The following is a 16,126-nucleotide window of genomic DNA, read 5'->3' on the forward strand; positions in this document are numbered from 1 at the left end:
GAGAGAGAGAGAGAGAGAGAGAGAGAGAGAGAGAGAGAGAGAAAGGCAGGGAGACGGAGAGAGAGAGAGAGAGAGAGATTGAGATTGAGGGAGAGAGAAAGCAAAGGGGAAAAATGGATTTGATCTTCTGGAGAGCCGATTAAATAGTAGAGAAAGTATGCCCCCCCCCCTCCCGCCTCCCCCCCCCCCTGCTCCTCCGTGATGCGCAGTGAACCCGCTCTGCGCACGCAGGACCACGCGCGCTATATAAACCCGGGGCGCGCCACTAGACGGATTACAACAACAAGCGGGACAGCTCCGTGGTGCTGAATTCACTCAACACACACACCACCGGACCGCGGCTCTTATTAAAAACCAAAAAGCAAACCACATCATCACACCAACGCCAGCATGCGGAGCAGCAGCATCAAGGACCGATCCTATTGGAAACTTTTTCTAATTTCATACTTGTTCTTCTTCTTGGAGAGTTCGGCGGCTCAAGATTTCGGCGGAGGACAACAGACCCAGTTCATTTGCACGTCGGTGCCCAAGGATGTGGACATATGCGCGGCCACCTTGCAGAACGGCGTCCCCGGGGCCGGCGGGGGGGACGACCTGAAGACGACCGTCCTGCAGCTGCGAGAGACCGTGTTGCAGCAGAAAGAGACGATCATGAACCAAAAGGAGACAATCAGGGAACTGACGTCCAAGTTGACGCGGTGCGAGGGGCAGAGCGGACCGGAGCCCGGCGGCGGTGGAAGGAGACCGGGGGGCAAGAACACGATGGGGGATGTATCGAGGGGCCCGGCGGACACTTTGGCGCAACTATCGCAGACTTTACAATCTCTCAAACAGCGGTTAGAGAATCTGGAGGTGGGCTTTGCTTGTTGTGCTTGCTTTTTGGTGTGTGTGTGTGTGTGTGTGTGTGTGTGTGTGTGTGTGTGTGTGTGTGCGTGTGTGTGTGTCTGTGTGTGTCTGTGTGTGTGTGCGTATGCGCGTGCGTGTGTGTGTGTCTGTGTGTGTGCGTGTGTGTGCGCACACCTGTGTGTGTGTATGTGACCAATTAACCACACGTTTTGACTATAGTCCTGGTGACTTTGTAGAGCTTCATAATCTACAACGTGTCAGTGTATATGGCTGCGTTGATAAATATGGAAATTGCAACTCACGGATTATTTCCACATTAATTATAAGCCTAATGCCTGGCTTTGAACAAACGACCTCTGACTTAAACTATATAGGTAATTAGGCTCAGCGATGAATACTACATTTTATTTGCGTCGAGGTGAAAACAGACCTCGCCATATATACATTTAGTTTACATTTTACCACACGCAGCAAATACGACTGGAAGATATTAAACTGTGCATTATATATCCACCACTGCAATCCCGGGGCACATAGCTGTAGGGAGTTAACCCTTTCACTGCCACACTACAGAAGGTTAACCCTTTACTATCACACTACCGACGGGGTAACCTTCTGTAGTGTGATAGTAAAGGGTTTAACCTTCTGTAGTGTGGCAGTGAAAGGGTTAACCCGCTGTCGTTTGGCAATGAAAGGGTTAACCGTTTGGTAGTGCGGCGGTGAAAGGGTTCAAACAAAAAGTGTGCTTTTATTAAACTTTGAACTAAAACACGTCTCCTTGCCACTCCTGCCGTGTGGCAGTGAAAGGGTTAACCTTCTGTGTATTGTCGCAGTGAAAGGGTTAACCGTCTGGTAGTGTGGCAGTGAAAGGGTTAACCTTCTGTGCATTGTCGCAGGAGAAAGGGTTAACCGTTTGGTAGTGCGGCAGTGAAAGGGTTAACCTTCTGTGTATTGTCGCATGAGAAAGGGTTAACCGTCTGGTAGTGTGGCAGTGAAAGGGTTAACCTTCTGTGTATTGTCGCAGTGAAAGGGTTAACCGTCTGGTAGTGTGGCAGTGAAAGGGTTAACCTTCTGTGTATTGTCGCATGAGAAAGGGTTAACCGTTTGGTAGTGCGGCGGTGAAAGGGTTAACCTTCTGTGTATTGTCGCAGGAGAAAGGGTTAACCATCTGGTAGTGTGGCAGTGAAAGGGTTAACCGTCTGTGCATTGTCGCAGGAGAAAGGGTTAACCGTTTGGTAGTGCGGCAGTGAAAGGGTTAAAAAAAACAAAAAGTGTGCTTTTATTAAACGTTGAACTAAAACACCTCTCCCCCCCCCTCCCCCCCCCCACAGCAGTTCAGCCGGAGCAACAACTCGCTGCAGTCCAACAGCCTGAAGGATCTGCTCCAGAGTAAGATCGACGACCTGGAGAAGCAGGTGTTGTCCCGGGTGAACAGCGTGGAGGAGGGCAGCCGGCCGGGCCTGCGGAACCAGACGGAGCAGCGGGGCCGCGTGGAGACCACCCTGACGGCCCTGCACCAGCGCATCACGGACCTGGAGAGAGGTCCGAGAGCTGTGGCGTTTATTACGTTGTTAATATTATTATTAGGTTATATAGTACCAAACAAAAAGAGAATTCAATTCAATTTCAGTTTCTCGATTGTGAGAAACGTGGGTTACTGTTTGATGTCTATAGCCTATATCTGTTGTAGTATAGTTTGGCTGAGACTGTGCTGCAACTGGGGCGATTATCACCGTGGCTAAAAATAGAAGGTCGGTGAAAACTAAAAAGAGAGAGAGCGGGAGGGAGGGAGGGAGGGAGAGAGAGAGAGAGAGAGAGAGAGAGAGAGAGAGAGAGAGAGAGAGAGAGAGAGAGAGGGATAGGGAGAGAGACAGAGAGAGGGAGAGAGAGAGAGAGAGAGGGAGAGAGAGAGAGAGAGAGAGAGAGAGAGAGAGAGAGAGAGAGAGAGAGAGAGAGAGAGAGAGAGAGAGAGATGAACTGGATTTATTTACACATCCAATTTTAACTGGATTTCTTTACACATCCAATTTGATATTGAAATAGTGTATGGCTCTACTGTAAGAGATAAGAGATGACAGACCACGTGCTGTGCAGTTTCGTATCCTCTAAATACCAAGGATATGAATTCCTCATTAGGTGTAAAGCGGGTGACCCGAAGTAGCCCCACAGCCCACGTCTCCGCTTGCCCCGCGAGGCCCTCCGAGATGCGTAAACCTCGCCGTGGACGCCTTAATGATGCCCGCGGACGCGCTCTGGGTTTGGGGGGGGGGGGGGGCGCTGGAATATTGATTTGTAAGTGAAGCTGCCGCTCGTTATAGAGAGGATCAAACAAGAGAGTGACGTCGCAGGGGAGGAGCAGTAGCGGGAGGAGCGCTATTCTCACCGCCTCTCCGCGGTGATGATGTGCCGGGCTATAGACTGGAAAAAAAGAGAGTGACTTTTAATGCGTTGTATAACAAAATATAATTCCTTTGTAAATCCTCTTGAGTGTTGCGACGCAGACATTTAAAACAAAACAAAACCACTCACTAATTTTAGCTCAAAGTGAAATTGGACTGCTTCTGTGTTTCGGTTTATCTCTCTGTGTTCTGTGTCTATTTCTCACTCTCTCTCTCTCTCTCTCTCTCTCTCTCTCTCTCTCTCTCTCTCTCTCTCTCTATATATATATATATATATATATTCTCTCTCTCTCTCGCTCTCTCTCTCTCTCTCTCTTTCTCTCTCTGTCTCTCTCTCACTCTATAAATATATATTCTCTCTCTCTCTATATACATATATATGTATATATTATTTCTATCTCTATATATATTCTCTCTCTTTCTCTCACACTCCCTCTCTCTCTATATATATATTATCTCTCTCTCTCTCTCTCTCTCTCTCTCTCTCTCTCTCTCTCTCTCTCTCTCTCTCTCTCTCTCTCTCTCTCTATATATATATATATCTCTCTCTCTCTCTCTCTCTCTCTCTCTCTCTCTCTCTCTCTCTCTCTCTCTCTCTCTCTCTCTCTATCTCTCTCTATATATATAGAGAGAGCGGGAGAGAATATATATATATATATATATATATATATATATATATATATATATATATATATATATATATATATATCTCTCCCGCTCTCTCTCTCTCTCACTGTATATATATATATATTTATCTCTTTCTTTCTTTATGTATTTAATGTATTTTTTGCTTATACAGGTCAGAAAGAGAACAGACCGCTGGACAGGTTCCAGCTGACCTTCCCGCTGAGGACAAACTACATGTACGCCAAGGTGAAGCGCAGTCTGCCGGAGATGTACGCCTTCACCGTGTGCATGTGGCTGAAGTCCAACGCGTCGCCCGGGGTCGGCACGCCCTTCTCCTACGCGGTGCCGGGCCAGGCCAACGAGCTGGTGCTCATCGAGTGGGGGAACAACCCCATGGAGATACTCGTAAACGACAAGGTGCGGCACAGCCGAGTCCCGTCCACCCCACCCACCCACCCCCCAGGCGGCTCCGTTTATCCCGTCTAGTCGAGTGACATCTGGATGACACCACGCACCGTAGAGACATATCCACGCTTTGATGTGTTCCTAATTAGTCCCCCTCCCCCCGCTCTTAAATAACTAATACAGGCTTCGAGCTTTTAATATGAATATTAAACTCTTTTGCTGCAGCAATGAGTCTCATAGCGAGAACTTGCGTGACACACTTTCCTTCTTTCTTCATTCCGTTTTTTTAGGTCGCCAAGTTGCCGTTCCTCATCAACGACGGGAAGTGGCATCACATCTGCGTGACCTGGACCACGCGCGACGGCGTCTGGGAGGCCTTCCAAGATGGCGTCATGAGGGGCAGCGGAGAGAACCTGGCGCCATATCATCCGATCAAACCGCAGGGGATGCTAATCCTGGGACAGGAACAGGTACGCGACCCCGTCGGATCGAGACCCAATCAATAACTGTAACGGTGAAAATAACGGATACAGCAGAACCCTGGGGGGAACGGCACTTCAGTCAGTCTACCGTCACAACACATGTATAGTCTGCCACTGCAATCTGTTGATATGCTGTACAATATCATTCACTATTTGATAAGACCTTTGTTCTTTGTTCTACAAACTCTCACCAAAAACTCTACAAACAATCAGGATATCATTTGAAAGCAATCTTCCAAAAATCTGCGGGGACAGATTCATTATTCAAAGGACAAATTAACTCTAATGGTTCATTTGAAATGATAGTTGTTCTCCCCACATGTTAACACAAACTCACGGACTACTGTGTGCCTCTATCTCTCCCGCACAGGACACCTTGGGAGGAGGCTTTGATGCCACACAAGCCTTCGTCGGGGACCTGGCAAACTTTCACATCTGGGATCGGAAACTATCCATCGGAGAGATTTACAATCTGGCGACGTGCAGCAGCAAAGCTCAAGTGGGCAACGTTTTCTCGTGGCTGGAAACCAGTATCGACATCTACGGAGGCGCCTCAAAGTGGACATTCGAAGCATGTCGCCAAATGAACTGAATGAAAGTGCAGGGAAGGGAAAAAGCCAATGAGAACACGCATTTGTTAAAAGCCACCGTTGTCATAGCGACAGTAGGTTCATTCGAGAGACGAGGGGAGAGTTTATTTCAGCGAGTGGCATCTGGATTCGTTATAGATATTTCATTGTGCGACACTTAACTAGATTTCTACCAGATTTTCCACGTGGTATAGGTTACTGCAAACGGACACTTTGGCATCTAACGTGCTGCTTGAGAGCACGTTGTTGAAAAACAGGCCCGCCTCCACTCTCATCTGAAGTCGGACCGCTGATGCTGAGGCACAGGCCTGGCAGCCCCACCACGGAAACACAGAGCTCTTCAAAGACCACGGAGACAGTCTGTCGTCAGGAGTCGAAGAGGGCGTAGTTTATAGCGGACAGACGACCACGCACTTCAACACAGCGCGAATAGTCGGAGATGGTGTAGTTTATAGCGGGCCGATGACCGCACGCTTGAACACGGTGTGAATAGTCGGAGATGGTGTAGTTTATAGTGGACAGACGGCCACGCACTTCAACACAGCGCGAATAGTCAGAGATGGTATAGTTTATAGCGGACAGACGACCGCACGCTTCAACACGGTGTGAATAGTCGGAGATGGTGTAGTTTATAGCGGACCGATGACCGCCCGCTTCAACACGTGTGAATAGTCGGAGATTATGTAGTTTATAGTGGACCAATGACCACACACTTCAACACAGCGTGAATAGTCGGAGATGGTGTAGTTTATAACGGACCGATGACCACGCACTTCAACACAGCGCGAATAGACGGAGATGGTGTAGTTTATAGTGGACCGAAGACCACGCATTTTCAACAAACCAATGCGGTTTTCATTCCTATCCCCACTGCCTGGGCTCTTCACTGTGACGAGCGGGTTGGGTCGGGTCGTGTCGCGTTGGACTTGAAAACGGAATGTAAACTTCAAACGGTTATACGAACCAGAGACAGCTTTCTTCTCTCTCGCTATCCTTTCTTCTACCACCACCCAGAGAAAGCTTTCTTCTCTCTCGCTATCCTTTCTTCTACCACCACCTGCTTGACGTGATTTTGTGTAAAGAATGACATATTTATTGCCACCATAAGAGCCTGAGTGCCTTGGGCTGTTGGAGAAGCTCAGCACATTCATTATCATTTTTGCAGAGTATTTGTGTCTTTTGTGTTTTATTTTCCTGTAAATTGATTTCAGAAAAAAGAGGTGTTTATTGTAACACTTTGTTTTGAGGCGGACAGGGGGAGTGTCCATTGTGAAATGCAATTTGTCGATGACCATGGCACATTCTGCAGGTGTTTGTACTTTAATAGGAATGTTATCTGTACAGTAACAGCATGATTTAACTGCTGTTAACGCTTATGTCGGCAAACTCTGCTTTTACTATCTGAGTTTTAGGTTTAAGGTTTTATACTGTATTGTTATATGCTCAAAGCATGGCAACACTGACAGATGAAAAAGTTATACTTTTTGTAATAAAATTGTGATACCTGAATCTATACACAGTCTTGTGTGTGTGCATGTATGTATGTGTGCATGTAAGTGTGTTTGTGTTTACCTTTATTTTTGTGTCTGTATGCATGTGCATGCATGTGTGTGTGCATGCATGCATGTGTGTATGTGTTTACCTTCATTTGTGTGTCTGTGCATGTATGTGTGTGTTTACCTTTATTTTTGTGTCTGTGTGCATGTATGTGTGTGTGTGTGTGTGTGTGTGTGTGTGTGTGTGTGTGTGTGTGTGTGTGTGTGTGTGTGTGTGTGTGTGTGTGTGTGTGTGCGAGAGAGTGAGTGAGTTAATACTGTGTCTATCATCCATCCAGTATTATTGCACCATGACAGTAACATCCATCTCTCTATATGGCCTCCTTTACTCCACTGCATGGTAAAAACCAGGGTCAAAGGTGGAGCAGCAGTATCTCTACATCTGGGATTTGAACCTAAGACCTTGTGTGTGCGTTGGGGGGGGGGGGTCTGTGCTTCATTATCTTCATCTCTGGCAGGAAACTCAGAGGTCGGGTCAAGGTGCTGACCCCCCGGGGTCAAGAGATAAGCAGGGACAAATATTGGATACACACACACACACACACACACACACACACACACACACACACACACACACACACACACACACACACACATACATGCATTTTACAAAAACAGCACGCGCTTGTCATGACAATCCAATAAAAAATCGCGATTTACCCGGTGGCTACAACAACAGACATCATTGTTTACAATGAACGGTGGGGCTAATCGACACGGACACGTTAAACTAACCTAAAGTTAGTTGTTCACCAACAATCTACAGACACAAACAAACACAGAACCGGACTGTTATATTAAATTAATTGATTGCTGTTTAACGCGTCCGATTATTCCCATCATGTCACTGCCATTGGCTCCGCGCCGCGCTCTCTCACCGGCCGTCTTACCCCACGGACGGCCAGCCAAGCTGGTGACAACCCCGGAGCTGTGAGCTGGATTCGAACAGGCGAATCGAGCTCACAGCTCCGGGGCTGGTGACGAACGCAATCTCCGCTCGGCCACCTAACCGCCTGCCCCACCGTTCATTGTAAACAATGATGCATGTAGTTACTGTGTGCGATTTTTTATTGGATTGTCATGACAAACCAATTCTCTAATCCAACATATATGTAAAGAAACAACATACTCCAGTTAACGGTATATTTTTTTAATGATTCGTTACGGCGTAATCAATACTTAATTGCATTCGGGACCTCCATATTTTGGGGGTATTCATCAGAAAACTCGGATCCGGGATTCGGCTCCATCAGTGGGGCAAGAACTGTGGATTTTCAGCCTCGCTCTCTGGAGCTTAAACGGAGTTTCGATTCCTGGCTAGAGGAGCGCGTCGCGGCTCATGCGCATTCATGCGCTCGGACAATCAGAGCGCAAAACGCCAATGCGGAAGCACTCTTGGGCTGCCTTTAATATAGACGCGGCCTGGTCTGCACAGATTAAAAAAAATAAAAAATTATATAAAAAATAAAAATGTATATATTTTTTTAATTATAATTTTTTATTTTATTTTTTGCCAGGCCATTGTTTCTAGTTGTGGCGGCGGCGCGGCGCGATAGTTAGATAACCTAGGTGGGTGGGGAACAACCTGTCTGCGACAGAGTTGGAGAATTATCTGACTCTCTCTCCCTCACGCGGATCACACAGACACACACAATGGAGCCGTGCTGCCGCTTGTGATTGGTGGAGGCGGGACCAGGCGATACAACTAATTGACAGCGGAGGCGCGAATGGAATGGCAGATGGCACACTCCCACTTTTCTGAAAGGAGTTGTTAAATCTGACATTACAAAAAACAATATGCAGTGGTTATGATTGGGGCTGAAGTTGAATAAACAATTTATGAAAAAGAAAGTCAAAATAATTCCAAGATAATTCAAAGATTACACACCCTTTGCCACATTGGCTACAAACATAATCACTGCAAAGTTATCAAAAAAATAAGAATCTGATCAGACACAAGGGTTAAGTTGTTGTTCCCGTTCTGATTTCCTCAAAAACATCTAGTCTAGTTAACACTTTCACTGCCACGAGGTGGCGCCAGAGTTAGCGCTTGAATGCCACCATCCACTTTAATGTTAGCGTTAATATCGCCTAATCTATGTTTTAAATTATGGCTATGTGTCTAATCTGCCCGTCGCTTATCAAAGAATCCTTTTCCAGTCAGTGCTGTCAAGGCAGATTGGTTTTTTATCGCTTCATTTCCGTTTGAGAGCATTTTGAAAAGCACCGTTTTGAGGTAAAAAACAGCCTATTCTGGGCCATTCTATGATAATCGTCTTTTACTGGAATATTCCAGAACGTTGATATTTGTCTGCTTATTTATGAATAGTTTTCAAATAAACGCTAGATGATCAATATTATACGTACACGCACGCCCATTCGAGCCGCGCACGGATAATCGCTGTGTTCATTTCCTCTTGGATTTTTACAGTGAAACCGAGAGGGGACATTTCACAAAACAGCTTATATCTTCATCAAAATGATTATCCTAACACTGATAACATAGATTCCTTACCTGACATCAGATGGTATCCAACTGGTATATTCCAATTCCTGATCACCATTCGAAAAAATCGATAAGTGTATAGATCCACCGTGTGTACAGTGCAGTACATGATTCCGCGGCGCTCAGAGTCTCCAGAATGAACTCTGATAACCCCGGCTGCATCAGTGGACTGGAAAATGTGGAGTACAGGATTTTTTCCCCCATCCATTTTCATTGAGTCCATTCCAAAATCCCTTATGTCATCTGGGAGACGATAGGGGGCGCTTTTTTCCACATCTGATCGCCGGCGGCTCTCGGGTAGACTAGGGTAGGCTCGCGTGATGCAATATGATTTCAGATCGAAAAAAATAAATAAAATAAAAAAATCCGAGAAATCTCGTGAGTGGCTTTCAACGAGATATTAATAATTCCGAGAAAACTTGTGAGTGGCAGTGAAAGTGTTAATGTGATCAATATTATTTGACAATTGATGCTTTTTGTTGGAAATTTCAGTCAGTGAGCTCATACTTTGAGCTCATTTTATAGTTAAAATGATTGAGACAACGCAATCTTCTGTCTTCGTTGTGCATGCATGTGTGTGCTCACCACACGCGATACATGTGTCACTATTCTGGCAGTGGCTACTGTTATTATAGTATTGAATGAAAGGTCTGTTATTTAATGTTTGTGTAAAGGGCTATTTTAACTGTTGATGGGTAGTGCATCAGTAAAGTGAATATGGTATTGTGCTCTTGCTCTGTTTGAATAGGTGGAGAGAGTGGTTAACTGTATTATAATAGTAAATAGAAAAATATGTTGTGCTCTTGCTTTTTTCTTTTTGAAGGTGGAGAGAGTAGCATTGCTATAGTGCCACAACAGTTTTATTTGAGGTTCATTAACACTTTCCGTACCACTCACGAGATACCTCGTGTTTTTTTATAGGTGGTTGAAAGCCACTCACGAGATTTCTCGGAATTATTATTATTATTTTTTTTAGCGATCTGAAATCATATTGCATCACTCGAGCCTACCCGAGTATAGCCGAGCGGCGCCGGCGATCATTGTGGAAAAAAGCGCCCCCTGTCGTCTCCCAGATGACATAAGTGATTTTGGAATGGACTCAATGAAAATGAATGGGGAAAAAAATCCGGTACTCCACATTTTCCAGTCCACTGATCCAGCCGGGGTTACCACAGTTCATTCTGGAACCTCAGATCCCCGCTGATCATGGAGTTCTACTGTATCGCGTTGGATCCATACACGTATCGATTTTTTCGAATGGTGATCAGGAATTGGAATATACCAGTTGGATACCATCTGATGTCAGGTAAGGACTCTATGTTATCAGTGTTAGGATAATCAGAGTAAGTTTGATGAAGTTATAAGCTGTTTTGTGAAATGTCTTCTTTCGGTTTCACTGTAAAAGTCCATGAGGAAATCAACAGGGCGATTATCCATGCGCGGCTCGAATGTGCTTGCGTGCACGTATAATATTTATCATCTAGCGTTTATTTGAAAACGATTCATAAAAAGGCAGACGAATATCAACGTTGTGGAATATTCCAGTAAAAGGCGATTTTCATAGAATGCTCCAGAATGGGCTGTTTTTTTATCTGAAAACGGGTGCTTTTCTAAATGCTCTGAAACGGAAATGCCGCGATAAAAAAACAATCTGCCTTGACAGCACTGACTGGAAAATAGTCTTTGATAATGCGATGGGCAGATTAGACACATAGCCATAATTTAAAACATAGATTAGGCGATATTAACGTTAACATTGGTGGCCGATGGTGGCATTCAGCCGGTAAAAAGGAAAACCCGGCGTGGCGCTCAAAGTGTTAACAGTACATTGTACTAAGCAATTGTTGGCTCATTAGTTTGTGATTCACATGCACTAAAATTCACCAGAATGCAGGAAATTAAGTCTTTGTAACAAACATTTTCCGGGTGGGGGACCCCCAGACCCCCCGCTTAAAAAGTGGCCTGATTGGGGCTATATTTCGCGCTATATCTCCCGGTATGAATTATTTCCCCAGTCCGGCCCTGGCACTGAGGCTCAGCAGCTAGTAGCACTGAAGCTCAGCAGCTAGTAGCACTGAGGCTCAGCAGCTTGTAGCATTGTGGTTCAGCACTGAAGAAATTATGAAAATAGCATGATACTTTTGGGGTATTTTCTCGATGCTAAATATACGCAAGCCGAGAACGACCATGTCTTTATATTTATTATTTTAATGCCGTTTTCTCATGATAACAAAGTCTGTTTTCTCGTGATAACGACTTATTATTTCGTTGATATAACAGATAATTATCCAGAACCGTGTGCAGAACTCGTGGATGATTGCGAGCTGGTTCATGTGATCACGTCGCCCTGGTCTCAGCCTTCAAGAGCTGCCACTAGCTGTCTGTTGCTGTACCGAACAACTTACTGAAATAAATGAATCCGTTATCATGAGAAAACGGACTTTGTTCTATTGAGATAACAAAATAATAAGTCGTTGTCACGAGAAAACGGCAATAAAATAATAAATAAAGATGTGGCCGTTCTCGTAAAAATACAGGTCTGTTTTATTCCAATGTTTACACAGATTACAAGCCTAAAAACCCACGCTATTTGTGACATTCTGTCAGTCCTTTTACCAAAGGCTTGCACAATAAATGTCAAGTCAAGTCATGTCAAGTCATTTATTTATAAAGCATGTTTAAAAACTCAAGAGCCAAAGTGCTGTACAGTCCAAGCATAAAATGCATAATACAAAAAATACAAAAAGGCACAGCAGGACAAGACAGTACAGTCAGAGAAGAGGACAACAGTAGGCCTAAGATAGACAATTTATTTTTTAATTAATTCGTATGTAAACTAAATCAGCAACATACAGTAGGGCAACATACAGTTATCAAGGACTGTGCCTTTAAGGCTGGGTGGGTTTCCATTCTCCATTACTGAGGTGTGGAGACATCCGTAGGGTTTTCCCCTGACAGCACGCTGCAGACCTCAGTGTCTCCCTGCCCTCACACAGATCATGTGCTCACAGCAGGGGTCGGGTTTCTCTGACAATCCCTACTGGATGGAAACCACAAGGCACTCACCAACACAGGCACAGTCTACACACACACACGCACACACACACACACGCACACACACACACACACACACACACACAGATCTCAGGCATACACAAACATACACGCACACACACACACGCGCGCGTGGATGTACACACGGATGCACACACCTACGTATAGACAATTCACACACACGGACAGATCTCAGGCATACACAAACACACACACTCTTGCGCGCACGCACACACACACACACACATACATGGCCACATGCATGCACATATGCACACACGGATGTACACACGGATGCACACACTCAGTCTCTCTCTCTCTCTCTCTCTCTCCCTATCTCTCTCACACACACAAACACACATACTGACAGATCACACACACACACACACACAGTGACAGAACACACACACACACAAATACATGACCGATGCACACACGGATGTACACACGGATGCACACACGCAGGGATAGACAATACACACACAAACACACACACACACACACACACAGACAGAGTGCGGTTTCCGCTTGAGTAGAGACTAGAGCTTTGGCTGGGAAAATGTGTCCGGACCGGTTGTTAACCCCGCCCCCCCCCCCCACCCCTTGACCCAAATTTAATCTCTCCCCAGATGTGGCAACGTGCTATTCTTAGCGCCGCCAGACCGACGGGCTCGTTGACCCCCGCCTGCCTGTGGTCAGCCCTAATTGGCCGCTGTTTCCTCTTGAATTCCAATTAACTCAGAGGAGGAGGAGGAGGAGGGGGGGGGGGGGGGGGGGTCATTCCCCACATCTGTCGGGGCCTTATTTCGGTCTCTGCCTGCATGACACAGATTCCTCCTGTCCTGCTGTAGGCTGTATTCTACTATACCGTGCAGAATTCTTCTCCTCCTCGTCTCCTCGTCCTTGCGTGATGTGGGTGAGAATAGAACCGGATCATTTTAATGAGGCGGTGTCTAGTAGATCCCATCGCCCGGAGGGACATTGGCTGCAATCCTGAAGGGGGCGGGGTGGGGAGGGGGTGTTGTCACTTGTTTATTGAGCTGCAAAGCCATAACTTGTCATATTTTTCACTTAAAAAAGTTGTTTATAACCCTATCCCTTGTTACGACCACAGCCAGGGCCTTTCTCTCCCCTGTCTATCAGCAGGGCCCCGCTGGGTCCCTCCATGTTCCCACTTCACCCTCAGCCTGCCTACCTGGGCCGATCTACACACCTGAGACTCATCTCATCATCACTGAGCCAGGATGAGAGGCCTGCACCCCTGCCACTCCTGGTCCGAGTGTTGTTTCACCTGTCTTAGTATTAGGACTCTTATCTGGACCTCCATACTATATATATATACAGTATTTATAGTGTGTTTTTGTGAGCTCTGTAATCATTCTACATCATTCTAAGCCCTGGATCACACACCTCCGGCCTGCACCTCCACCCTTGGACATCACCAGCCTGGACTATCCTGGGACCTCATGGACACACATCCCCCACCTGAACACTCCCTCACTGCCTGCCTTGTGGTCTTCAGGATTTCACCATTAACCATTATGTGGTGTTAGGGTCTCCAGCGACCCATTTCAAGGTTATAATATGTAATAACTACCATGTAGTTGATTTGATTAGAACAAGGCTTTATGATATCCTCCACAACATAAGCACAGCAAAACTATGTTTCATCATTTTGAAAATTCTGAAGGTATCTGCAGAAAAAAAGGTACGACTGTGGTGTTAGGGTCATTCTTGACCCGGCAAGGTAAAACTATACTATAAAAATACTAAATATAAATAAATAAATAAAATAATAATAAATATACTAAACTTTTTTTCAGAAGTTATATTCTAATATTGTTCTATTATAGTAAGAAAACATTATTATCTATGGGTTTCACATTTAGTATATTATGATTGAACAACCTCATTTTCATCTTAAAAATAAGGGACATGATGTGTCTCTGGGGCCATAAAATCAAATTACAATGGGATTATATGGTTATGAATGCATATAATGTTAGTTAGGATGTAGTATTAACTATATTGAGTGATACTCCTTTCTCTTTAGTGGTCAGGACCGAGTTAGACCCCGGGTCAACATTGACCCGCTAACAACGGTCAGTGGTGCCAATTCCTAACACAATATGAGGGTTAAATACCATAAACCACCTCATTCTCCTGTGCCTTGTGTTCTGCTCTTGGGTTCTATAGACACCACCCTAACATACCTTGCCAGCTCCTGCCGTCCACAAGTTCAAAATGAATTGAGAAACATCCTCCCGGGTGATGGGATCTAGATGCGGGCATTTTAATGATCTGACTGTGAACGGCAGGGGAAGGCACCGTCTAAATAATAAGTCCATAGTTTGGGGGAACAATAATGTCCAAATGCAAGTGTCACAACATGCGAATCCGTGTGACTCATCGTCACCTGAATCCACCTCTGCTGAGTAATTGCCGCTGAAACTGTAGGTAAACAAACAAACTGTTATGGTTTGTAACCGACCCCAATCGCACAACACAAGACAGGTATGAGAGTAAGCCAAGAACTGGGCATTTATTGAAACACACAGAAAACGGCATTGTCCCTTTAAGGGAGAACACCAATTACCGGAAAACAAGAAATGGGAAAAAGGCACTGTGCCTTTAGGAGGCGAGCTGGCTAAGGGGAAGGCTAAGGGAACAGGAACAGTGCAAGGGACAAGGGCAGGTACAGGGAGGACTAGGGGGACTGGACGGGATGACTAGGAGGACTAGGAGGACTGGACAGGGAGGGCTAGGAGGACAAGAGAGGGGAAACAGGGACAGAGGCTCGCGGAGGCGGGCTGGGGAGAGGGAGGACTGGAAGGACTAGACAGGGAGGACTAGGAGGACTAGGAGGACTGGAAGGACTGGACAGGGAGGACTAGAGAAAACAGGGTAAGGCCTTGGAACAGGGCGAGGGCTGGAGCTGCTTACAGGGACAGAGAAAACAGACAAAGCCTGGGATACAAGCATTAATGAATGTTGCTGCTCTGCAGCTTCTCCCGGGATGGTTCGTCTGAGGAATCAGACGGTGACGTCAGAGCCGCTCTGCAGAATCCTCTCGGCAACTCTCCGAGGTGGTAAACGGGACCGAGAGGGAGAGAGGGAGCGGGTTAGCTCAGAGTACAGTGGGGAACAGAGCAGGTGACAGGAGAAGTGCCTTGTCCCAAAACAGAGTAATCCAAGTGACTGAATCTTCAGTGTAAATACACACTGTGAGTAAAGTCCCAACAACAAATCCACGTGATAGAATCTTCGGTGTAAATACACACTGTGAGTAAAGTCCCAACAACAAATCCACGTGATAGAATCTTCGGTGCAAAAAACACTGTGAGCGAAGTCCCAATAATAATCCAAGTGATAATATCTTCGGTGTGAATACACACAGTGAGCGATGTTCAAGCAAATATTATCCCAAATGAACTATCCAAAAAAGCAGACACAGGGAGAGTGACAGTCAGACAAAAAGCAGGATCTCTTCAGTGTATTAAACACACGAAAAACGAATAGGGTCAAAGACAGTCTTGCCCAAAAAACTCACCCAAGACAGTCTTGCCAAAAACTCACCCAGGCGCTGTGCGTAAAGAGAGCGGGATCAAACAGGGCGAGCGCGTCGCCACGGGGAACGGGTTGTCCAAGAAGAGGTCTGAGT

At 45.8% G+C, this 16,126-nt stretch overlaps 1 protein-coding gene across 1 annotated transcript; it reads left to right on the forward strand.

Moving 5' to 3' along the window:
* Positions 1-390: 390 nt before the first annotated feature.
* nptx1l (neuronal pentraxin 1 like) lies at positions 391-5,351 on the forward strand (the record flags this gene model as incomplete). The annotated part of the gene is made up of 5 exons (XM_084329255.1): positions 391-852; positions 2,178-2,388; positions 4,045-4,289; positions 4,568-4,747; positions 5,130-5,351. The coding sequence occupies 5 exons, from the start codon at positions 391-393 to the stop codon at positions 5,349-5,351; spliced, it is 1,320 nt and encodes a 439-aa protein (XP_084185381.1).
* Positions 5,352-16,126: the final 10,775 nt, after the last annotated feature.

This window comes from Notolepis coatsorum (genome assembly GCF_963971535.1).
Source record: "Notolepis coatsorum genome assembly, chromosome: 14".
NCBI lineage: Eukaryota > Metazoa > Chordata > Actinopteri > Aulopiformes > Paralepididae > Notolepis > Notolepis coatsorum.